At 44.0% G+C, this 26,699-nt stretch overlaps 1 protein-coding gene across 1 annotated transcript in view; it reads left to right on the top strand.

Annotated features, from left to right (window-relative positions):
* GRIN2C (glutamate ionotropic receptor NMDA type subunit 2C) overlaps positions 1-26,699 on the top strand; it is an 84,783-nt gene that overhangs the window by 9,065 nt on the left and 49,019 nt on the right. Inside the window, exon 3 of the mRNA XM_018568592.1 lies at positions 20,940-21,526. Coding sequence (XP_018424094.1) covers positions 20,940-21,526 — 587 coding nt within the window. The remainder of the gene's footprint in view (positions 1-20,939; positions 21,527-26,699) is intronic.

Here is a 26,699-nt window from a genome sequence, read left to right as displayed (position 1 = left end):
TAATTTCTTCAGTTTTTTGGAGTGGAGAAAGGTTAGGTCTTCTGTTTTTTCTTGCTGTCTGTGATGACATTGAGGAGACCTACCCTCACTTTTTACCTCTGTGACACTGAGTTTTTATCACTGCAAGTAATGATGTGACTAGTCCTTGTGGGGTCCTTTAGCACTTAATGTGTGTCTCTTGGAGGCCCATCAGACAGTAATCTTTTTCTTAGCTAGATTCTTTCTCAGGCCAATAAAGAAAGAAATATTCTTTAGACTGGATTCTAGTAGTTAAATGGATTGGTTTATTTATTTCATACTTTCATACTAACTTACTTTTATGTGCTTTTCATTCCACTGTCCTTTTATTATTGAGCTGAGAGAAAAGGACAGTGGAATGAACGCAAGTCGTTTTTTAAGTGGGCTATAGGGAGCACACATTTGGAAGAATTGACTTGTAAAGGGCCTGTAATGGCAGTGATCTGATCTCTAGCAGTCTTATGTAACGTGTCTCCAGTCTATAACTGTTTCCCAAAGCATGTCCTCAGTCACCCATAGCAGCATTTCTAAACTTTTTTTAGTCACGGCAACCTTTACAAGTTTGAAAAGTCTTGAGGCACCCAGTCTAAAATGTAATTGATTTTAAGGGGGAGCCCCATGCAAAAACTCAAAAAAGTGGGGCTACCCTCTTCACATCCGAGTCCTCAATCCCCCCTTGACATCAGAGTCCTCAGTTCCCCTTCATATCAGAGTCCTACCATCATAAGATTTCGAGACACTTTTGAGGAAGCCGTAAGGTACCCCAGGGTGCCATGGCACATTGGTTTGGAAAAGCCTGTTTTTCACCCCCCACTGAAAAGGCGGGCACTCGGTCAAGGACCAAGAGCCCGACACTTGTTCGATACCTTATCCCGTCAGGTGACATCCTCTCCTCTCTCTGCCGGCGTCCATCACCAAGATGGCCGCCGGCAGGTAACAGCGGTACCGCGTGTGACGTCACACGCGCAACCGGTGATGTCACTGCGGGGTGTCATCCCGTACCTGCACTGGGTGTCAACCCCGCCTCAGGATGCCTCTGCTCCTGACCCCCTTTTACTAGGACAGGATGTGAGGTGAAATCTCCCTAATGGCAACACAGCTATAAAAGAATGATAAAATCCAGAATATTTCTCAATGAGTGTCACGATTGATATTGAGTGTCACCATAACAAATGAATGAGAGGATTTTTGCTTTGAGCGGGGCTTAATAGTGCAGCCTAAATATATTTTGATAATCACACATATGAAAACGACAATTGCGCCACACATGATAGGTATTGCCGCATTGGCAATGTTTAACTCTAAACTGATGACCTGTACAGGGTTTTAAAATGTTGGCTATGGACAATTTGGGGTACCATATTTTTTTGGCGTTGTGCATGGGTGCATGCAATTTTTAAGCTTGGCATGTTGGGCATCTATTTAATCGGTGCAACCTTCTTTTTTGTTTTTAAAAAATGGGTATTATATTATGTTTTTGCGCTCTAAAATTAACTTAAGTGTAATTTCTGCTTAAATTTTGGATTTGATAAAGAGTTTCACTAATATCATGCAACATACACATTTGCAACCACCATCATATTATTCTACCAGGTCTTTGCTTTCAGGAAATATGTAACTCTCGGGATTCTACAATGTGGATTATAACGTGTGCAAAAAGATAAAAGAGGCTCGGGCAGTGAAAGGGTTAATAACCCTTTCGGTCCTTATATATGTGTGAATATTGTGGCAGTGTAAGCCAATACCACGGTGTTAGGTGGCCTCAAAGTCACCCAGGGTTCTCAGCCAGAGGGGCTGAGTGGCTCCAGGAAGACAGTATGTGTACCAGGAGAGAACTGCCTTTTCAGTTATGTCCAGGTTGTCTGGATCATAGTTGGGATCCTGGAGCCAGGAGATTTCTTAGAGCTCTGGGTGGGATGAAATCTCCATTCCTGGGTCCATGCTTTGGTAGTGACCAGCACCTGATTGTGCACCTGTGTACATCCTTCATGAAGAGTGTGCTGGGATGTGTTCAGGGCCCCACCTGTGAGTCAGGAGAGCTCCACCCTGGAGTCAGTGGAGGCCAGTGCAGCAGGGAGCTGCGGGGTTTGCGAACCATATTGAGAGGATTGGCATGTTATTGCCGTTGTCTGGAGGAACCAGACAGTGGCCCTAAAGATTGAGGCCGGAGCAGCAGTGCTGCAAGAGAGACAGATGTCGGTGAGCCCTTATCTGTTATATGCTACAGCGAGCTATTTATGTTGGATTTCATGTTATCTACCATTTTGAAAGCAAATAAACTGCATCTGACTTGCACCTCCGGTCTACAGTGGAGTGTCCTTGTTACAATATATTTAAATACTAAAATTGCACAATTTTTTGTAACTGGGTAAACTCATTTTTAGTTCACAGAACATCCTTTTTAGTTCACAGAACATCCTTTCCTATATCATATGACATTTTTCTTTTAGTGGAATTGAGAAAACCGTGCAGATCTACTACAGTGATGTCTCTAAGAGCACATTAAACCATTTTAAAATCAGAGCCTACCATCCAGGGTATTATTTACCCACCACTGACTGGCTGTGCCACGCTAAGCTGCAGTGACAGATACTAAAGGTTTCCTGTAGCTGTGTATTATGGTCTTCCATTGTTGTAAAGGAATATTAGACCACTCTATACAGTACTGCTTTAACAGTAATGTCAATGATCTTCAAATCACATTGGCATAGTCACAGTCAGGGTCACCACAGGTCTTAAATCAGAACTCCAGCTAAATATAGCAAGATATTATTATATAGGGTATACTGTATATTCGGTATATAAAATATTCAATATCTATCCACAGTACTTTCTTCTGAAACTAGATGTCCTCAGTCTGATGGCTGGCATAGTAAACCCACTTTCTCATCCTGGACCTACCCCAGCTGGTATGTCCACTTTAAACTTGGTGATACCAAGAATCTGAACTCCCTTGATACATTATTAAGCCTCCTCTCAATTTCAATTTCAAAAGCTTATAGTACAAGAAACACTGTGGTTCAGTGGTTAGCACTTCTGCCTTACAGCATTGGGGATACCTGGTTATTATTATTATTATTACATAGTATTTATATAGCGCCAACAGTTTGCGCAGCGCTTTACAATATAAGGAAGACATAACAATACAATACAATTCAAGACAAGATGGTAAGGAGGGCCCTGCCCCTGAGGGCTTACAATCTAAAAGAGGAGGGGGAAATGATACATGAGGTAGCTGTGGGAATGAATTATGTGAGAATGTGAAGGTTCAGTGGTTAGGTTGCGGTGGGATAGGCTTCCCTGAAGAGATTAGTCTTTAGGGAACGCCTAAAGGCAGTCAAGGTGGGAGATAGTCTTTGCTTTTGTGGGTTTCCTCTGGGTACACCAGTTTCTTCCCACACTCTAAAGACATGCTGGTTTGTTTAATTGTCTCCTGTGTAAATTGGCCCTGTATGTATGTGTGTATGTGAGTTAGGGACCTTAGATTGTAAGCTCCTTAAGGACAGGGACTGATGTGATTGTGTAAAGCACTGCATAAAATTGTCGGCGCTATATACATTCCTTTAATAAATAAATAGAAGATTTTAGTGATTGGGATTACATATAATAAATAACCAGTTTGGTTTTTCCAAACCAAGTACAAGTTCCAATACTTTTCCTCAAGTACTCACTGATACCAATTGCCAATGCTTTTTTTTTTTTTTTTTTAGTGTCATGTTTTTCTAAAACAATACAGACGAATGATTTTAGGACAGTAGTGAAGTACGAGGGCCTGGTGCCAGCTGCAAATGCTGCATCCCTGCTAGTTCTGTCACTGACTCCAAGCTTTAGAGGGAATACAAATCTCAGCAATGCATTATACATGAATGCAGAATACTACCAGATATAGAGGACTACAAATCTCAGCAATAAATTACACAGAAATGCAGAATGGCAGAGGCTATAGAGGACTACAAACCCCAACAATACCTTATACAGCAATGCAAAATAATACCATCAGGTACAGAGGACTACAAATCCCAGCGATACATTACATAGCAATGCAGAATAATAATACCATCAGCTATAGAGGACTACAAACCCCAGCGATACATTATACAGCGATGCGGAATGGCACCAGCTGTAGAGGACTACAAATCACAGCCATACATTATACTGCAATGCAGAATACCACCAGCTATAGAGGACTACCCTATCTCGCCCTGGTGAGACCCCACAGAGCCCTGCTTTAACCAGGGCTCTGTGGGGTCTCATCAGGGCACTAAGGGGGTCTCACCGGGGCTTTGAGGGGTCTCACCAGGGCTATGCGGGACTAACAAGGATGGTTAGACCCCACAGGGCCCTGAGGAGACCCCACAGAACCCTGCTACCCTGGTGAGTCCCCCTCAGAGCCCTGGTTTAACCAGTGCTTTGTGTGGTCTCACCAGGGCCCTGAAGGGGTCTAACAAGGCTGTTGAGACCCCACAGAGCACCGGTGAGACCCTACGGAGCCCTGGTGCTGGTGAGACCCTATCTCGCCCTGGTGAGACCAGACAGAGCCCTGGTGAGAACCCACAGTGCCCTGGTTTAACCAGTAGGGTCTCAAATGGGCTGTGTAGGGTCTCACCATCCCCAGGGCTATGTGGGGTCTCACCAGGGCCCTGAAGGGTCTAACCAGGCTGTTGAGACCCCACAGAGCACCGGTGAGACCCTACGGAGCCCTGGTGCTGGTGAGATCCTATCTCGCCCTGGTGACACCAGACAGAGCCCTGGTGAGACCCCACAGAGCCCTGGTGAGGCCCTGGTGCTGGTGAGACCCCACAGAGCCCTGTTTTAAACAGGGCTCTAAGGAGTCTCACCAGGGCCCTAAAGGGGTCTAACCAGGCTGGTGAGACCCCACATAGCCCTGGTGAGACCCCATCTCGCCCTGGTGAGACCAGACGGAGCCCTGGTGAGACCCTCACCAGGGATCTGAGGGGTCTAACCAGGGTGGCGAGAGCCTACAAAGCCCTGCCGAGACCCTACAGAGCCCTTGCAAAACTCTACAGATCCCTGATGAGATCCTGCAGAGCCCTAATTTAATCAGGGCTCTTTGGGGTCTCACGGGTCTCTGTGTGGACTAACCAGGCTGGTGAGATCCCACATAGCCCTGGTGCTGGTGAGGCCATACACAGCCCAGGTGAGACCCTACAGGTTTAACCAGGGCTCTGTGGATCTCACCAGAGCTCTGTGGGGTCTGCCAGGGGCTCTGTGGGTCTAACAAGGCTGGTTAGACTCCCCAGAACCTTGGTGAGGCTCCACAGAGCTTTGATGCTCTAGTGAGAACCCAAAGTGCCCTGGTGAGACCCTAGAGAGCTTTACGGAGCCCTGGTGCTGGTGGGACCCTACAGAGTCCTGGTGAGACCCTGCGGAGCACTGGTTTTACCAGTGCTTCTTGAGGTCTCAGTAGGGCTGTTTGGGGTCTCACCAGGGCTCTGAGGGGTCTAACGAGGCTAGTGATGAGACCCTACAGAGCCCTGGTGCTGCTGAGACCCTACAGAGCCCTGGTTTAACCGGGCCTGTGTGGGGTCTCACCAGTGCACTTTGGGGTCTCCCCAGGGCTCTGTGGGGTTTCACCAGCCCTGGTTTAACCCCACAGAACCATGTTGGGACCCTACCCTGGTGGGCTCTTTGGGATTTGACCAGGGCTCTGTGGGGTCTAACCAAGCTGGTTAGACCCCACAGAGCCCTGGCGAGACCCCACAGAGCCCTAGTGAGACCCCACAGAGCCCTGATTAAATCAGGGCTTTGTAGGGTCTCCCCACGGCTCTGTGGGGTTTCACCAAGACTGGTGAGACCCCCACAGAGCCCTGCTGAGTGTTTACCCAAGGCTGGTGAGCCCCCCACAGAGCCCTGCTGAGCCCCCCACAAGGCCCTAGTTTAACCAGGGCTCTTTGGGGTCTCACCAGGGCACTGAGGGGTCTAACCAGCCTGGTTAAACCCCACAGAGCCCTGGTAAGACCCCACAGGCCTGAGTGGGGCCTTATGTTTAGGTTTTGCCTAAGGCCTCGCAAACTCTAGAGCCGCCTCTGTATGCATTATACATCAATGTAGAATAATATAAAGTTATATACTCTGCTGCTTCGCAGTGCCGGCCTGATGTCTCCAGTGAAGGATCTCAGGAGGGCTTTGCGGTGTCCGGAAGCCGGTTTCCAAGCCAATCACAATTGAGCCGGCCAAACAACATGGACCCGGCTTCCCGGGCAATCAAGAAGCATTCATTCACCCTTTTTGGAGCGGATTTTGCCGCGATTCCATTCTTTGCAATGCAAGCATTTGCACGATATCGCGCGACAAATCACGCAATATCGCGCAAAATGCAAATCGTGCGACAAACGCGCAATTTGCGAATCGCACAGTGTGAATGGGGCCTGCGATATCGCGCAAATGCTTGCATTGCAAAGAATGGAACCGCTCCAAAAAGGGTCCTGCTGTAGCGCCGCATGACCCGCAACAGCAGGACCCTTTGCCTCATTGCTTTGCATTGGAGAGCGATATCGCGCGGTAAATAGCCGCGATATTGCGGGAACTACCGCGCGATAAATCGCTCAATGTGAAAGGGGCCTAAAAACTGTTGGAGGCAGCACCAATGTGAAGTGTTGTATTTTTTTTTTGTAAGACTTAAAGGATTAATGACAGTCGAAATGTTCAAACTGACTGTTGGCTGTTGGGAGCCAAAATTTTATTTTTAAGGGTTGTGTACCTTATATACATTTTAATGTTTTTCCATTTCAAAATTGTTATTAAGGTTTTGTAAAAAGAAAAAAGAAAGGCAACAAATAGAAACACATGTAGTTGCAGATGAAAATGGAAAGGGTCAGGAAATATCAACAGACATTCAACATAATGGTAAAAGGAATACCGATGTAGAAGCAGTAGAAACAATAGCTACAAAATAGCCCAGGACCCAAAATAAAGGTTTGTATATAAAGGATGTAAATATATACAATCAGAAAAAGAAGGTAGAAAGAGCATTTTAATGTTTTTAATAGCGATACACCGATACTGGCTAGCAACAAGTGAAGCCAGCTTCCTAGCCAATCAGGAAGCCGGGAGGCGGGTCATGATGTGCCACCCGTCTTCCTGATTGGTCAGAAAGCCAAGCTCCCTAGCAACAAGGGAAGCAGGCTTCCTAGCAGATCAGGAATGACCTGCTGCCCAGCTTACTGATTGTCTGGGAAGCCAGCTCCATGCTCCCTCACAGCACTGCCTGTCAGAGTGGATCTGAAGGCGTGCTGCGTTACCATTTATTTGAATGGCACCCTAAATGCTCATCATGGGTTGAATGCGATCAACTGCGCCACAACATGCGGTACTGCAATACTGTGTGGTTGAAAAAAGGACTGCATGCAAAGCACCTGCACTGTAACGCACCCTAGGTGCACTGCATGGTACTGCTGAGCGGGAACTTCAAACAGTGTACGAAAGATCCACAGAGCCCTGGTTTAACCAGGGCACTGTGGGGTCTCACCAGGGATCTGAGGGGTCTAACCAGGGTGGCGAGAGCCTACAAAGCCCTGCCGAGACCCTACAGAGCCCTTGCAAAACTCTACAGATCCCTGATGAGACCCTGCAGAGCCCTGATTTAATCAGGGCTCTTTGGGGTCTCACGGGGCTCTGTGTGGACTAACCAGGCTGGTGAGATCCCACATAGCCCTGGTGCTGGTGAGGCCATACACAGCCCAGGTGAGACCCTACAGGTTTAACCAGGGCTCTGTGGATCTCACCAGAGCTCTGTGGGGTCTGCCAGGGGCTCTGTGGGTCTAACAAGGCTGGTTAGACTCCCCAGAACCTTGGTGAGGCTCCACAGAGCTTTGATGCTCTAGTGAGAACCCAAAGTGCCCTGGTGAGACCCTAGAGAGCTTTACGGAGCCCTGGTGCTGGTGGGACCCTACAGAGTCCTGGTGAGACCCTGCGGAGCACTGGTTTTTCCAGTGCTTCTTGAGGTCTCAGTAGGGCTGTTTGGGGTCTCACCAGGGCTCTGAGGGGTCTAACGAGGCTAGTGATGAGACCCTACAGAGCCCTGGTGCTGCTGAGACCCTACAGAGCCCTGGTTTAACCGGGCCTGTGTGGGGTCTCACCAGTGCACTTTGGGGTCTCACCAGGGCTCTGTGGGGTTTCACCAGCCCTGGTTTAACCCCACAGAACCATGTTGGGACCCTACCCTGGTGGGCTCTTTGGGATTTGACCAGGGCTCTGTGGGGTCTAACCAAGCTGGTTAGACCCCACAGAGCCTTGGCGAGACCCCACAGAGCCCTAGTGAGACCCCACAGAGCCCTGATTAAATCAGGGCTTTGTAGGGTCTCCCCACGGCTCTGTGGGGGTTCACCAAGACTGGTGAGACCCCCACAGAGCCCTGCTGAGACCCCCACAAGGCCCTAGTTTAACCAGGGCTCTTTGGGGTCTCACCAGGGCACTGAGGGGTCTAACCAGCCTGGTTAAACCCCACAGAGCCCTGGTAAGACCCCACAGGCCTGAGTGGGGCCTTATGTTTAGGTTTTGCCTAAGGCCTCGCAAACTCTAGAGCCGCCTCTGTATGCATTATACATCAATGTAGAATAATATAAAGTTATATACTCTGCTGCTTCGCAGTGCCGGCCTGATGTCTCCAGTGAAGGATCTCAGGAGGGCTTTGCGGTGTCCGGAAGCCGGTTTCCAAGCCAATCACAATTGAGCCGGCCAAACAACATGGACCCGGCTTCCCGGGCAATCAAGAAGCATTCATTCACCCTTTTTGGAGCGGATTTTGCCGCGATTCCATTCTTTGCAATGCAAGCATTTGCACGATATCGCGCGACAAATCACGCAATATCGCGCAAAATGCAAATCGTGCGACAAACGCGCAATTTGCGAATCGCACAGTGTGAATGGGGCCTGCGATATCGCGCAAATGCTTGCATTGCAAAGAATGGAACCGCTCCAAAAAGGGTCCTGCTGTAGCGCCGCATGACCCGCAACAGCAGGACCCTTTGCCTCATTGCTTTGCATTGGAGAGCGATATCGCGCGGTAAATAGCCGCGATATTGCGGGAACTACCGCGCGATAAATCGCTCAATGTGAAAGGGGCCTAAAAACTGTTGGAGGCAGCACCAATGTGAAGTGTTGTATTTTTTTTTTGTAAGACTTAAAGGATTAATGACAGTCGAAATGTTCAAACTGACTGTTGGCTGTTGGGAGCCAAAATTTTATTTTTAAGGGTTGTGTACCTTATATACATTTTAATGTTTTTCCATTTCAAAATTGTTATTAAGGTTTTGTAAAAAGAAAAAAGAAAGGCAACAAATAGAAACACATGTAGTTGCAGATGAAAATGGAAAGGGTCAGGAAATATCAACAGACATTCAACATAATGGTAAAAGGAATACCGATGTAGAAGCAGTAGAAACAATAGCTACAAAATAGCCCAGGACCCAAAATAAAGGTTTGTATATAAAGGATGTAAATATATACAATCAGAAAAAGAAGGTAGAAAGAGCATTTTAATGTTTTTAATAGCGATACACCGATACTGGCTAGCAACAAGTGAAGCCAGCTTCCTAGCCAATCAGGAAGCCGGGAGGCGGGTCATGATGTGCCACCCGTCTTCCTGATTGGTCAGAAAGCCAAGCTCCCTAGCAACAAGGGAAGCAGGCTTCCTAGCAGATCAGGAATGACCTGCTGCCCAGCTTACTGATTGTCTGGGAAGCCAGCTCCATGCTCCCTCACAGCACTGCCTGTCAGAGTGGATCTGAAGGCGTGCTGCGTTACCATTTATTTGAATGGCACCCTAAATGCTCATCATGGGTTGAATGCGATCAACTGCGCCACAACATGCGGTACTGCAATACTGTGTGGTTGAAAAAAGGACTGCATGCAAAGCACCTGCACTGTAACGCACCCTAGGTGCACTGCATGGTACTGCTGAGCGGGAACTTCAAACAGTGTACGAAAGACTGGCTAAATCAGCTGGCCATGACTTTAAGGCCCCATTCACACCAGGGCTTTTTTTAGCACGTTTTTGCGCGTTTGTGAACGGTTTTTATGCTCGTTTCAGCATGTTTTACTTCATATGTCAGAGTGGTTTTTATGCTCGTTTTCAGTTGTTCAATGAAAAGCCGTCTCAGCTGCAAAAACGTCCTTAAAAATGTGCACATATGAGTAACAACCGCATAAACGCGCTGATCAGCGCGTTTCAATTGAAGTCTATGGAGTAAAATGAGCAGATCAGCACCACAAAAGAAGCTCAGGGATGACTTCAAGCCACAGGCGTATTGTGAAGTGCGATTAGGCCCATTTGCGTGAACGGCCCTCATAGGAATACATGTGATTTTCTTTTGCTTGCATTTCAGCGCTGAGAAAAACATGCAACAAAACGCCCTGGTGTGAACGGGGCCTAAACTACACATGAGTGGCTGGCTTCATGGAGAATAAAGCCCGTGACATACTGCACTCGAAGCAGTGCAGAGCAAAGCAAAGCTGTGTGGCACGGAGCTTTGCAGTGTGTTAGCTGAGTGTCGGCAGATGAATGACAGCACCTTCAGCCAATCAGCCCGCGTGTAACAACCGACTGGACTTAACATCCTGTCGCACGGTTTTATACTCGCAAGCTGATTGGCTGAAGATTACATTTTTCATCTCAGCACGCTCAGCTATGCGAGCTCTTGCAAGCTAACGGGCCAGACAGAAAATGACATGACACACTGCACGCCAAGGCAGAGCGCCAGCGTTCTGCTCTGCTCTGCTTCATGTGCAGTGTGTCAGCCTTAAATGGGAAAGGAGGGAACCTGTCTTCAGGCCCCCCACCTCTCATGGGAGTGTGACAGCTGGCAGTTTCTTGTCTCCCCTTTTCTGCCAGCTGTTGCACCTGGGGCTCATGTGCAGCTGGTGGTTGGTCAGCTGACCCCCAGAACTTTTGGAAGGTTCAGTAGAGTACTGTGTTGTACTGCACTTATAAGTGCCATGCTTTGTACACTGTGCTGTACTGTATGTACTTATAAATGCCCCACTCTGTACGCGCGTGTTGCACTTTATATACTTATAAACTAGGGATGCATTTATACCGATGCTGGTGTTGATAGTGGCCATTTTTACAAGTACTTGTGAAAATGGCCCGATACTAAACGCCGATACTGGTGCTTTAAATGTTTACATTGAAGTGGCTGCCTTAGGTCCCACTCCTGCTGGGGACCTCAGTAGCCTTCCTGTGATCCATGGCACCTGTTTACAGTGCTACCCGCATGGCCCTCCTGAGACCCCACACAACCTGCCTGAGACCCCACACAGTCCAGGTGAGAACCTGCACAGCCCTCCTGAGACCCTGCAGAGCCCTTCTAAACCTTGCATAGCACACCTGAGACCCTGCACAGCCATCCTAAGACCCCTCACAGCCCATGTGAGACCCTGTACAGCCCTCCTTAACCTCACACAGCCCACCTGTGACCCCGCACAGCCCTCATGAAACCTCCACAGCCCTCCTAAAACCCAACACAGCCCTCCTAAACCTCACACAGCCCACCTGAGATGCTGCACAGCCCTCCTGAGACCTGTGCACAGCCCTCCTGAGACCCCTGCAAAGCCCTCCTAAACCTCACACAACCCACCTGAGACCCCCCCACAGCCCTCCTGAGACCCCGCACAGCCCTCCTGAGACCCCGCACAGCCCTCCTGAGACCCCCCACAGCCCTCCTGAGACCCCCACAGCCCTCCTGAGACCCCGCACATCTTTATATTATTCTGAATTTATGTATAATGCACTGCTGGGATTTGCAGTCCTCTATAGCCAGTTGCCGTTCGGCATTGCTGTATAATGTATTGCTGGGATTTGAAGTCTTCTACAGCTTGTGGTATTCTGCATTGCTGTATAATGTATTGCTGGGATTTGTAGTCCTCTATAGCTGGTGGTATTATTCTGCATTGCTGTTTAAAGTATTGCTGGGATTTGTAGTCCCTCTACAGCTTGGAGTCAGTGGCAGAACTACCAGTATCGCAGTGTTTGCAGCTGTGACCGAGCCCTGGCACTCCACCACTGTCCTAAAATTATTAGTCTGTATTGTTTTAGAAAAAATGTCACATGACACTAAAAAAAAGTATTGCTAATTTGTATCGGCGAGTGGTTAAGGAAAAGTATCGGTACTCGTACTTGGTCTTAAAAAAATGGTATCAGTGCATCCCTATTATAAAAGTCACGCTTTGTACGCTGTGTAGTACTTTAGATAATTATAAATACCCTGCTCTGTACACTAAGCTATATGTTGCATACTCGGTTCTTTACTCTCTACATTTTTATACACTGTGCTACAGTCACTCTGTAGACTGTGCTGTACATCAAGCTGATCTATTTTATGTTTATCCAAGGAACATTGAAAAGGCTGTTTATTGTCTTTAACCACTTGATGACGGGGTGTTACACCTGTCCAGGCCATTTTTCAGTATTCAGCGCTGTGGTACTTTGACTGACATTTATTCTGTCATGCAATGCTGTAATGAAATTAATTTTATACCATTTTTTGGGGGGAGACATAGAACTTTCTTTTGGCTGTATTTAATCACCACTGGGGTTTTTATTTTTTAACTATATAACAAAAAAAGTACAGAAAATGTAGGGAAAAAAAAATCTGTTTCCCTACGTTATGTTATGAAACATTTATTATCACCCCAATTTTTTGTTAAAATATAAAAGACGGGGTCACGTTGGGTAAATAGACACAAAACATGTCAAGACTTAAAATTGCACGCGATGGCAAAATCTGTCTGTTACCATGGAAAGACAAGGGACAGATTGAGCTTCCTCTCATTAATATACAATGCTCCTAGATCTTTAACCCTATGTTAGGACAGACAGGATTCACATCTAGTTTACATCTGATAATGAGGTTTGCCAGCACGGTGCACACCTTCCCTCTGCCTTCCAGAGCACACTTTAGTTTAGAGAACTTTTCTTTCAAAGGAAAAGAGCAAGTAATATGCAAGCAGCAATTTTTATTTGTATTGGTATAACACCTATTTTTATATTTGTTATGTGTTCCCATTCACATAACATAACTTAAATAAAATATGTAGTAATTGCTGCTCGTATTACTTGTTCTTTCTGATAGTGTTTCTGATCTTACCCCAAAACCAAAAAGCTTTCATTGGACATACACTTTAACTACATGTCCAACTACATAAATGGACGAACAGCAAGCTCCTATCAGCGTGGCACCGTAAATATACGCCTTTTTTTCCTGCTCATGCGTGTCCCCTCGCTCATGCACGAGCAGAACACACTGCCAGGTGTAAACAGCCATTAACGGCTGTTACACATGAAAGCGATCGGCGGCTCTATAGCTGTCCGATTGCTTGTACAGGCTGCCTGCGGTGTGCGCCCCCCCTCCTGCAGCCCCCTCCCTTCACCGCCATTACCTTCCATCCCGGGCTCCACTGTCCCCTCTGCGGTCCCGCGACCAGCTCGATGGCTGTCAGCAGGAAGATGGGAGGGAGATCAGCATTGTTCTCCTTGCTTATCTCCTCTCTGATCTCTGAATGCGGAAGTAGTGTGTATTACATCACTTCCGCATTCAGCTGTCATTTCTGTGGCTGCTATAGCCAGAGAAGAAGCTGGTGAAGCAGATCTCTGCTTTATCAGCTTCTTTGGGGGTCCCCAGGTACCTCATCTTTTATATTTTACCATAAAACCATTGCTGTAGAAGACTACAAATCCCAAGTGCTAGCTTTTACAAATGTAAACACTCAAGGTTTAGGCAGAAGCTTCACAGGGCACTGAGGTTCCAGTAGCGGAAGTTGATGAGAGAGGGTTGAGCTGCTCTGTGTTTCTTTTCTAACTCCCATAGTATAGTACCCTCTTTCCCACCCATGTAATGTGTAAATGAATTAGAACTAGGCCACAAGAACTTACATTTCTCTGGGAATCTTTGAATTGCTTACTCATCAGAGTTTACCACATAAACAAATACCACTTTTTGATCATCAGATCTCAGTTAAAGGTAAAATCACTTCCCTAGAAGCTTTCGACTGAGATAAGAGTAACGTGACTGGCATTGACAGGTGAAGAAATTAAGGATTCTAGATAACGCAGGGTTCACATTTTTCTGGTGCATTACAATATGCACTTTAATATGCATTACAACACATGTTAATGCATGTTGTTGTACGGCAGCCCATTAATTTGGAATTGGCCTTTTAACGCACCCCAACACAACTTAAGCTACACCTAACCCTTTTGCAGGAATGCAAGGTGTAGTAAGGTGGAATGGCTGTTGCCCCTGCTGAACACAGTGGTTTCTTCTCCCTGGCCTGTACTTCATGAAGTCATGTACCAGCCAGGTGGAGGAACTGTATGGGGTGGGAAGAGCAGGTTTTTTACAAACTTGGTAGTGTAAAATAGCAGCAGTCAGGGAGCAGTGATTCTGCTGTGTTTCAAAACATGGGGCACTGGAAAGTATAAATGGGCTTCTTTTAGAGGGCTGGCCTTCTTTTACAAGTGACCTTGTGCAAACTCACTCAAGTAAACCCTCCACTTCCCCCCAAGTGAAATCCACGTGGTGAAATACCTAATTTTCTAATACTAAATGTTTCACTGTGTGGCCCTGTCCAGCACCCTCACAGCCTTTGCAAGCAAAACATCCCAACCATGTCCTTTTCCTACTGTGTACAGGCACTACTGCCCACATTTTTATGGATGATCGGCACTCATGGTGACCTTCAGCTATCAAGTATGGACCATCCTTAGGGATATATGGAACAGAATAGGTAGAGAACCTAACAAAGGACTTTTTGTTTGCAAAGGCTGTGCAGTGCCACACAGTGAACATTTCAGGAGTGGGGAAGAAGGTACATATTTCACCATGTGGGGGGTTAACGGGGATTACTTGCAGTGAAACGCAGGAGTTAAAACTTAAAAATGCATTCAAGTACCCTATTAACAAAAACATAGCTTATTTGTGTATCACTCGGCTGTAGATCCTCAAATCATCTCTGAATTTGTGCTGACACTGTCCTTCCTTCTGGAGGGTGGCTATTTTTCCCCCCATGGTAACTGTGTGAGTTGTAAAGTAGTCACCGCTCCAAGCTTCCTCCTGTGATAGACTACAATCTAAATACATGTAAATGTAAAAAGTAAAAATGAGATTGTAGTCCATCACGAGAGCAAGCTTGGAGTGGCTGTGCGCAGCGTGTGTGTCCCCTTCCTCTGCTGCTTGCTATCCTGGGCTCCGCTGTCCATCGCGCAGGCCCAGTAATGGCATAGTGAGTCTGTGTACTTCAATCGGCCGGAGATCAGCGCACTTCCAGCGGCTGACCTTCCCTCTGATCTCTGAAAGTGGAAGTGATGTGTATTACATCACTTCCAGTTTCAGTGTGTCATTTCTCCAGCAGCTGTAGTCAGAGAAGAATCTGGTGAAGCACAATCTGTGCTTCAACATCTTTTTTGGGTCCCTAGGTAACATAAGGTGTCTAATAGACACCTGATGTCTCCATAAAGAGGACCTGCCACATCCACTTTGCTATCACATAGTGGGCTTGTTTGCTCCCTATGTAATAGCAATAAAGTTAAGTGTAAAAAAAACACATAACACATAACACAATAACACTAAGGAGGTTATTCACAAAGGAGTGGAAGGATCCAGCCGTAGCTTTGCTCATCCTTCGGCTCTCTTCGGCCGCCGAAGCCCTTCGGTTCAGTGTACAGCAGCCGATGCATATGCTTCGGCTCCGCAGAGCCGAAGTGACAGCCAAAGCGGGGCAAACAGCCTGCCGAAGGCCGGCCATTCGCCCCGCAAATGACAGCTGGGCGGAGCCGAGGCGTGATCTCACGGCTGAATCCGCCCAGTGGTAATGACAGATCAGCATCCCCAAATTACCTGGGGATGCTAAACTGTCATTAAACAATAACAACTGGGCGGAGCCGGCCGTGACGTGACTTGTGTGTTTATTTTTACTGCCATAAATCAGTTCTTCCATAGCACATATTTTATCTATCTTCATAAACTATTCTCTTATTGAAGAAGGTTCTACTCGCTTCCAATGTAGTGGAATTAACCATTTCCAGTATTTACTAATAATGGGGCAATGCCACCATACATGTGCCATTGTCGCCCTTATACCACATCCTCTCCAACATAATGGTGAGTTGCTCAGATCTATTGCGTGCAATCTTACCGGCGTAAGGTACCATCTCGACAGGAGTTTATAATTAATCTCCTCTATATAGGAAGATATTGAAGTTAGACACACTAGCTGTAAAACCCTTAATCTATATTGTTCTGGTAAGGGGACCCCAAAATCGGCCTCCCAATGCAACATAAACCCTGGAACGGGTGGGGAACTCATTTGGGTCAGCATCTAAATCAACAATGATAAACTTCTCTTTGGAGATGATGCCCTTGATAATATCACCTCTAATGGGTTTAGCTCATCTATTGTTCTAACTGGTTTTGATAACAATTGCCACAGTGAGTTAATTGGTAATATTGTCACCTATCCATCATTGACAGCGATTTACTTAAAGTCGGCAGTGATTTCAACGCACCTCGGTCCATCACGTGATGCAATCATAGTGTACCTTCCTCTATCCATTTACCAAAACTTGAGTCTAAATTTCCAGGGAGAAAAAAATCATGTCCCAACAGAGACATGCCAGCTGATTTGAAAAATATTCCGGAGGGCTTGGCAGCGAAAGGGTTAAAGGCGAATTATAGCGCCACCCATGTTTTTTGTGCAATAAGTCCCATACTGCCAGAGTGTTTCCCACTGGTGGATGTGATCCCTCTGTTATTTGTCTATATATTTCAACCAGCATACTATACTCAGGTCCACCTTACATATTTCAAACTCGACTGCAACCCATAGTATAGTTACCTTATCGTAATGCCAGTTCAAAAGTCTATTCAGCACTGCTGCCTGATCATAACATTTAAAGTCAGGTATTGCTAACCCCCCCTGTGATTTTGCTCTTGATAAAGTGCTATATGACATTCTCACCCTCTTTCTTCCCCAAATGTATATAGATACCATCATCTGCAATGTTCTAAAGAAGCTATTAGTCAAAGTTATAGGAACCATCAGATATAAAAATATACACCTCGGCAGAACATTCATTTTAACTATATTAATTTTACCAATCCTTGAGTGATATAATGCAGTCCATTGTTGCAAATCCTTCCGAATTGTATTAAAAAGGTGAATATAGTTATAACTAAACAAATCCCGCTGGCAAGGAGTTAAATTAATCCCCAAGTATTTCAATTTCTAAACTTGCCACCTAAAAGGAAAGCTTAAATGCAAAGAGTATACCTCTATGGATGACAGGTTAATATTTAATATTTCCGACTTGTTAAAATTAATCTTAAAAAAATATAGCTCTCCATATTCCCGCAATGCCGCCAATATACATTATGTGGGATGGTTGTTCTGGGTTGCTGGATATAGAACAATATATCATCAGCATATGCTGCATATTATTGTTCCTTATTTCCTTTAACCACTCCATGAATATCATAATTTGCTCTAATACTTGCTAAGTATCGCAAATATTAGGAGAGAAAGTGGACATCCCTGGTGTGTACCATGACCCAGTGCAAATCCCTCACTAAGGATATCATTGACCCTTACTTGTGCCCTTGGTTCTTTATATAATGCCGAGATCCAACTCATCATTTTATTTCCTAGACCCATATGTTGTAATGTAAGCAATAAGAAATTCCAGGCCACTCTATCAAACTCTTTCTCTGCATCTGTTGATAGTAGTAGGGTGGACTGGGATTGTTGTTTCACATATGTCATTACCGCCAAAGTCCGCAGAGAATTATCTCTTGCTTCTCTTCCAGTAATAAATCCGGTTTGTTCGGCAGAGATAAATTGTGGTACCAATAGTAACCTCGAAGCCAAAACTTTAGCAAATAACTTAATATCTATGTTTAGAGGAGAACTATGGGGTTAAGGCTTTTCCCCATAGTTCTCCTTAGGGTAACAGGAGGACACAAACTAGCGTCCTCCCATCACCCTAGGCTCAGTATACCGCGAGTTGCAGCTCGCGGTATACTGAGATACCGCAGTATACCGCGAGCTGCTGCTCGCGGTATACTAAGACGCCGCTGCTGAAGCGGATCCTGACAATTATGTCTGGATCCGCCCAGCTGCGTGACTGACAGCTGCCTCTGCCTATCTAGAGGCAGAGCCAGCTGTATCCGCCCCCTCCCCGTCCGGCAGCGCTAGCGGATCGTAGCGGGGAGGGGGGAATCCAGCCCCTCCCCTGTCACGGCAGAGAGCCGTGACAGGATCGAGAGGTGAGCGAACGCCGGTATATGTTCGCTCACCTCCCGATCTACTGAGCTGACCTGTGACAGTCTCATTGTCACAGGTCGGCTAGAACTATGAGGTGAGTGAAAAGCACTCACCTCATAGTTCTCCTTTAATGATGATATTGGCCTTTAACTCCCACAATTCGTGGGGAAAAACAAATTGGTTTGATAAACATTTGCGCAAATATCGTGAGACATAAAATATTCCAACTAGTATTTTTTTATTCTATAGGGCCTGTAATTTCAGAAAATCTATAATTGGTTGGGGTTTTAAGATGTTTTCTAGCCAAGAAAATCAGATTTATAATTTATGTGCAAAAATTAAGAGATTACTCCGGGACAACAAATACACCTTTAGAGATGTTTAGTAATGACAATCTTCAAACACATACTACTAGATTATTGTGGGCTTTTTATTCTTTGCATACCTTATTTATTTCCCTGCCCATTCTTCTCCTAGTGGCCATTTTTACTAAGGGCAGATTAATACATCTCCCTTTACTTCCTGGAACTCTGGCACATGTGACTAGGGCATGTGACCATGCGCATCATCTCAGGGGAAAAAAATGCCTTTTCCTGAGATCTCGCAGTATACAAGATTTTGCAGTATACAAATGAGGTTTCCCACCAGGGTATTGCTGATGTAACCTTCCCAGGATGCAACGCATGGCCACCAGCTATATCACTTATGCCTAAGAGGACCAGCAACAGTAATGATAAGTAAGCTAAACATATGTTTATTTAACTAATGAATACCGTATATACTCGAGTATAAGCCGTCCCGAATATAAGCCGAGGTACCTAATTTTACAAAAAAAAATGGGAAAAAGTATTGACCTGAATATAAGCCGAGGGTGGGAAATGAGGCAGCTACTGGTAGATAGATACCAATAAAATTACATTAATATTTATTTAAAAGAAAAATAACCTAGCTCTGCAAGTGGAAAAGGGGGTACAGGGCTACATATCATGTACTACGGATCATTTAACCCATTCATGTTAGCAGAGGATCATTGTAAATGTATTGTCTGCACTGTATTAGCAGTATATACTCTATATTGAGTATATACTGCTAATACAGTGCAGACAATACATTTACAATGATACTAACATGAATGTATTAAATGATCTGTATGTAGCCCTGTACTATGGATCATTTAACCCATTCATGTTAGCAGAGGATCATTGTAAATGTATTGTCTGCACTGTATTAGCAGTATATACTCTATATTGAGTATATACTGCTAATACAGTGCAGACAATACATTTACAATGATACTAACATGAATGTATTAAATGATCTGTATGTAGCCCTGTACTATGGATCATTTAACCCATTCATGTTAGCAGAGGATCATTGTAAATGTATTGTTGCAGGCACTCTATATGTACATGTACTATATACTACATATAGAATGCACTGAACAATAGATTTACAATTATCCTCTGCTAATATGAATGGGTTAAATGATCCGTAGTACATGATATGTAGCCCTGTACCCCCTTTTCCACTTGCAGAGCTAGGTTATTTTTCTTTTAAATAAATATTAATGTAATTTTATTGGTATCTATCTACCAGTAGCTGCCTCATTTCCCACCCTCGGCTTATATTCAGGTCAATACTTTTTCCCATTTTTTTTTGTAAAATTAGGTACCTCGGCTTATATTCGGGACGGCTTATACTCGAGTATATACGGTATAAGAGGATTTCATATCAGCATGCAGAGCTGCATAAAGATGTGATTTTTAGTGAAAGGGGGTAAAGGTCCGCTTTAAAGGGCAACTTCACTTACAGTGAAGTTGTCCTTCAAGTCTGATTTTACTTGCTACCTGTACCAGCTCAATGCCTTGAAAAGTAATGAAGTCAGAGACAGCCAGGCAACAATCTTTTTTTCAGAGTAAGGTCAGTCATACCAGCTGTAATATTTCGCCCAGTACAGGTTTCCTTTAATACATACTTATTTGAGCTTTGAGTTCTAGTACTGGCCATGCAATTTGCTCTTAGCAGAACTAGACGTTATTATAAAATATTCAAATTGCATAAAAGCAATTGTTCTGTTATGGCACTGCTGACATATAGGACAAGATAGCAGTTAGTATTATATTAGCACAGTAACTTTGGAGAGTGTATAAAAAACCCAGACCCTCTGTAACACCTATATTTGTATAAAGGACCCCTGACAATGGCTTGGCAATAACATTGTTTTGCATTTTATATTTACTCTTACTAATGCCCTGTTTCAGCTTCTTTCAATTTTCATCTTTCTTCCTGTCTTTGTGATAGCAGTACAAGCAATGAGTAGAGCGGGTGTCACTAGCACAGGAAGACAGAGACAGTAATAATAACTGACAGAGGTTTTATATCCCTCCCATCCCAGTGAAAAAAGGTGTTTTTGCTGCTGTCTATATCTCCATTGGAGAGGTTGCCCATTACTTCCTCCAGAAAATTAGGGGAAATCCTCCCACTGGAGACACAGACCACAAATTAAAACATGACAAAGGTTCTATCCCTTTCCTACTCTGTCCAAAACTACAAACACAAAAATGTATGTTGCCAATGGGCCTTAATGGTACTTACGTTGGTATTCACTCATCAGATGCAAAAACATATTCTCATTGCTTTTTCAGGAGCCCAGCTCTTCCTTCCTGCAGATGGCCGCCTCGGTGGAGCAGCAACTTACAGTCATATTCAAGGTGCTTGAAGAATATGACCTGGGTCCATTCTCTGTGGTAACCAGTCATTACCCTGGACACCAACTTTTTCTGAAAACAGTGAGAGCTCTGTGTGAGGCTATTCAGCCAGGTTGGGGCCCCCAGGATGAGCTGATATTAGAACCAGGCACTGGTCCACGCGGGACCCAACATGTGCTCAAACAAGTATCCGCTCCAGTGTTTCTACTGTTCTGCTCTAGAGAGGAAGCTGAAGAGTTATTTTTTGTGGCTGGAGAAGCTGGTCTCCTTGGACCTGCTCATGTATGGATTGTACCAAGCTTCACTATTGGTTCCCCAGAGAGGCCTGCTAACTTTTTCCCTGTTGGACTGGTTAGCGTTGTGACAGATGGCTGGAGGAGGAGCTTACGGCAGAAAGTACAGGATGGCATAGCAGTAATTGCTGCGGCAGCTAAGAACTATATACAGAGACATGGTGAACTGCCCACCCCTGGAGGAACCTGTTTGGCACCAATGCAAATAGAAGGAAATGACACCCTGTATAAGTACGTGTAAGGAAATTGTGGTCAACACACTAAACTTGACTTCATTTTATAGCACGTGCTGTATTTTCTTATCTCTAGATGGTACAACAACTAATTCTTTAAGATTATAAATCATGAGACTCAATACTCACAGAATATTTGCTCTAAACACGGTATGAGAATAAAAAAACTGAACTGAATAAGTATAAAAGTAATAATTTAGACTATAAAGATAGTAAATATAACATCAATAATTGCATTTTGCCACGGATTAAGTTCTATGCTAAGTGTTCCTTTAAAACCATGTTTCATGTTACACCCATATTCAGAGTGTAACATGAAACATTGTTACATTGCCACCACTCAACCCCTATACTGCCCCCAACTTAACTGAATCACAGGGTTATTGTCCCTGCAGGCTGCTGTTGATTTTTAAAAATGGAATGGTTATGCGTGGCTCCACTCACACAGACACATCATCCTTTCACGCATGACGCATCCTTTGGCAGATCTGTAAATGGGGAAACATAAAGTCTCGTCTGTCATCACAACAGATGGACCTATATTTCTAAAAAGGAATATAAGGGCAGTGACGTCACCGCACTTGTAGTCCAATCTTTGTGGACCAGTGCATTGCACCCGCAATGCACTGGTCCAGAGCTGAATATGCCATATAGGCTCTATCAAAATATGTGTTGCCATTGATTCAGAATATACAGACACCACATCCCTCAAGGTTCAACATACAACTCCATGGGATGTTGAAAGATAGGGTGTTCAAAGTGTCCTGAAATCAAAAATATACAATCTTAAAAATATATAAATGTTCCAATTATCTTTACACATTATAATAAAATCCCTTTTGATATATAAGACTTGCTGAGTCATAAATTATTTATGCCTTCACATTAATATCATAGAATCTATTAATATTTTAAATCATAAACCATCTGTGTTCCCGAACCCACCATTTTACACCGATCAACCAACCAGACTGTCTTAGCATTATACATCATTCCGTATCCAAGATAGAATAGAATAGACCTTGGCAGATTGTGAGATAAGGGCATACTTGTGTGATGTCTACTTCTTCAGACAACATCAGGATGGTACCTATGATAATGTAAATAACAGTTGCTCGGGCATACACAGTGTATAATACTTTTATTGACATCAGCATAATTGTTATTGTGATATAACACTTACTTCACAGAACATGGGAAGGCCTGCTTCGAGGTATCAGGTACATTGGAACATTGGTCCCTACATGGGACTTTAGGGGACATCCTGTCTAAAGGGCCTTGATAGAGAGATGAGATTTGCTATATATCCAAAAAGATAAATATTTTTTACTTATTACAGAGTGCCATCTAAGCTAGATATAACTATAAACCTATGCATGAGTCAGAAAACATATAAAAGTATCAATATTGAAATTAAATGTGCATCGAGATTTCCCTCAGTGCATCACATCCTATAAGATTATCCCCCAATTCATAATCCTTCCCTTACTCCCCAAACTTCCAAAGAACATCTATATTCTTATAGAAATCTAATAATCTAATACTCCAGATAATCAAATGATATATCTGATATGGGCAGAGGGAGTAATAAAAAGTTAAGATGATGTCCAGGGAGATCAGAAAAAGTTAAGGAGATTTCTAGAGGAATTACTCAAGTTGTCTCTTCTGTAGATTAGTTGATGTAACACTAAACTCAGGAGTTAAATCTTAAAAATGCATTCAAGTACCCTAACTATTAACAAAATGTAGCATATGTGTGTAACACTATGAATGCATTTTTAAGATTTAATTCCTGAGTTTAGTGTCACTTTAAGAGTATTTTATGTTGATCCATGACTCTAATAATTAAAAACGAATGGAAGTAAAATATGTATCATAATACAATATCATAAGTAACAACCAGCATGGATTTACGAAGGACCGTTCTTCTCAGACCAACCTTTTGACATTCTATGAGGTAGTGAATAATAATCTGAACAGAGGAAGCCCAAGAGATGTTATTTATCTGGATTTTGCTAAGGCATTTGATACAGTACCTCACAAATGTTTAATTAACAAATTAAGGTCTATTGGCATTGAAGAAACTGTATGGGTAGAAAAGTGGTTGCAGAAACGGATCCAGAGAGTAGTGTTAAACAGTTTATTCTGTAAATGGTCCAAAGTTGTGAGTGGAGTGCCCTAGGGTTCAGTCCTGTGTCCAGCACTGTTTATTCTTTTCAGAAATTATATAGAGGTCGGCTTAAATAGCTTAGTCTCAGTGACCCAATGTATGTAAAACTACACTCAACAGTAAGGACCTTGATGTAAAAAAGTTTATTCCCAGGAATCTACAAGCATGATAAGATCCTCTTGCTCTGACATGTTTCGCCAAAACCGGCTTAATAAATTATGAATGTTTTAATATATTTCTTTTTTTACATCGAGGTCCTGGCTGTTGTGTGCGGCTTAACATACATTGGATTACTAGTGACGGCCGTGGCGTGCCTCTGTCGGCCGATACCCAGCTTTTTGGATGGCACCAATGAGTTTAGGCATATGAATATGAGCAGTGTCCTTTTTACAAACTTAATCTCAGTGTTTGCTAACGATACCAAGCCATATAGGGCAATAGGTTTGCAAGAAAACATAGAATCACTGCAGAAAGATCTTGATAAAAGTGAGGAATGGGTAGCGTGGCAGATGTTACAAGCATGACAAGATCCTCAGGCTCTGGCATGTTTCACCAAAAAGGCTTAATAAATTATGAATGTTTTAATATTTATTTATTTTTTTACATCGTGGTCCTGGCTGTTGCGTGTGGCTTAACATACATTGGATTACTAGTGACGGCCGTGGCGTGCCTCTGTCGGCCGACACCCAGCTTTTTGGATGGCACCAAGGAATTTAGGCATATAAATGTGAGTGGTGTCCTTTTCACAAGCTTAATCTCAGTGTTTGCTAATGATACTAAGCCATATAGGGCAATAGGTTCGCAACAAGACATAGAATCACTGCAGGAAAACCTTGATAAAAGTGAAGAATGGGCAGCATGGCAGATGTGATTTAATATTAATAAATGTAAAGTTATGCACTTGGGAGCTAAGAACATGCATGCAAAACACTCTTTGGGAGGTTCTCTGCTGAGGAATTCAGGGATGGATAAAGATCAAAGGGGCCTTCAGGACCACAGACTCACCATGCAATGCCAAGCTGCAGCTAACAAAGCGATTAGAATATTATTTTGCATTAAAAGAGAGAGTATTTCAAGGGATAAAAATGTAATACCTTTATAAAACACTGGTTCGGTCACATCGTGAGTAAGTGGTTCAGTTTTGGTCACCAGTGCTTAGTAAGGACATACTTGAGGTAGAAAAAGTTCAGAGAAGGGCAACAAAATTAGTAAGGAGGGCGGAAGGCCTAAGTTAGACTACAGAAATTAAACTTGTTCTCCTTAAAAAAGAGACGCCTAGGAGGAGATATGATTGCAATTTACAAATTCATTAATGGAGACTTCAGCATAGGGAATAAACTGTTTAAACTAAGAACTCTGAGGAAGACACAAGGGCACAACAAGAAGTTTTTTTTTTTGTTAGGGCAGTAAAAATATGGTATTCCCTTCCGCAGTTACCTTTAACAGCTGAAAGCATTGATAACTTCAGAAAACACTTAGATGAGTTTCTCAGTTTACAGAATATACATGGTTATGGGAGTTGTTAATGACATGTGTATACGCACGCACGCATATAGGTTTAACTAGATGAACCTGTGTCCTTATTCAACCTTACCTATTATGTAACTATGTGCATCTCACCACCCAGAGGCTAGACTCCCAGCCAGCCAGCTAGCAGAGATAGTGTTCTGCATTCCCTCTTCAGCACCCCCACATATAGGAGGGGCAATCCACCCTCCTATATTTATCCCCATAACCCCTCATAACTAAGCTCTCCCACCACCCCTTTTCCTGTTCGCTAAATGCACCCAGACGGACACGCAGCCCAGGACCAAGCATGGCGGCAGTGGGTAAGCAAATGAGCCTTGTCCACTCCTGGCCAATTGAGAGGCCACATCCCAGCCACCACAGGGGGAGCAGGGGAAAGCCGGCATCAAGGTAGGACTAGAGAGATAAAAACGTCCTGTGGCCACAATATAAGGAAAGACTCTCCCTCCAGTTTAAGAGCCCATATATAGTCCCCAAGGATCATATCATTCTGCACACTGAGCACCAAGTACAACAGTTCACATATTCATTCTAACACATTAAACAAGCACTATCCTGTTATATACGGTATTACATACATTTGCATCTATTGAAAGCATTACGTAGCATACGTATGCATTATTTACAAGTGGTAAGATTGTATTACATGATATTATTTATTTCTATTATCCCAGATAGAATTAGTATTTAATATTGTCCAGCATGTATACATAGTCAGCACATTGAGATGGCTTATAGCCATTCACTGAGAGAATCATACATTCAAGCCTGGTGGCTGTGTAGCATTTACTTCATATATCCAGTGGGGGGGAGAATATATTTATTATTATTATAGGTATTTCTATAGCGCCGACAATTTTTACACAGCACTTTACACAGTTGCACATTCACATCAGTCCCTGCCCTCAAGGAGCTTACAATCTAAGGTCCCCATATCACATACAGGGCCAATTTAGTCAGGAGCCAATTAACCTACCAGCATGTCTTTGGAGTGTGGGAGGAAACCAGAGTAAACCCACACAAGCACAAGGAGAACATGCAAACTCCCTGGTTTGAATCCCTGGCCGGGATTCAAACCAGGGACCCCCAGTGCTGCAAGGCAGAAGTGCTAACCACTATGCCACTGTGCTGCCTTTCCAGTGTGGAAAAAAATACAAAAGAAAAGTTATGGTGTAAACCCACATGTCAACTCACATTTCAATCATTTTCTATTGTGTATATGCGATCATTTACATGGAGCCTAAACTGACGTTTAGCTTTTCCTACATGGAAAGCGCCGCATCTACCTCTCATAAAATAAATGATGCCTGTATTTGTTCAGGATAGATTTATTTGATTTAAAATGACGTGAATAGCGTGTAATGATATGAGTAACTTGTGAGTCTTTGTGATTCTTAGGGGCACATAAAAGATCATGTCTATCTTTAAAAAGCTTGTTAATATGCTTTCTCCAAAAGTCCTGTTGCCATTTCCT

This window comes from Nanorana parkeri, unplaced genomic scaffold (assembly GCF_000935625.1).
Source record: "Nanorana parkeri isolate BGI_ZX_2015 unplaced genomic scaffold, ASM93562v1 scaffold1214, whole genome shotgun sequence".
Classification (NCBI taxonomy): Eukaryota; Metazoa; Chordata; class Amphibia; order Anura; family Dicroglossidae; genus Nanorana; species Nanorana parkeri.
This window is presented reverse-complemented; position numbering and strand designations above follow the sequence as displayed.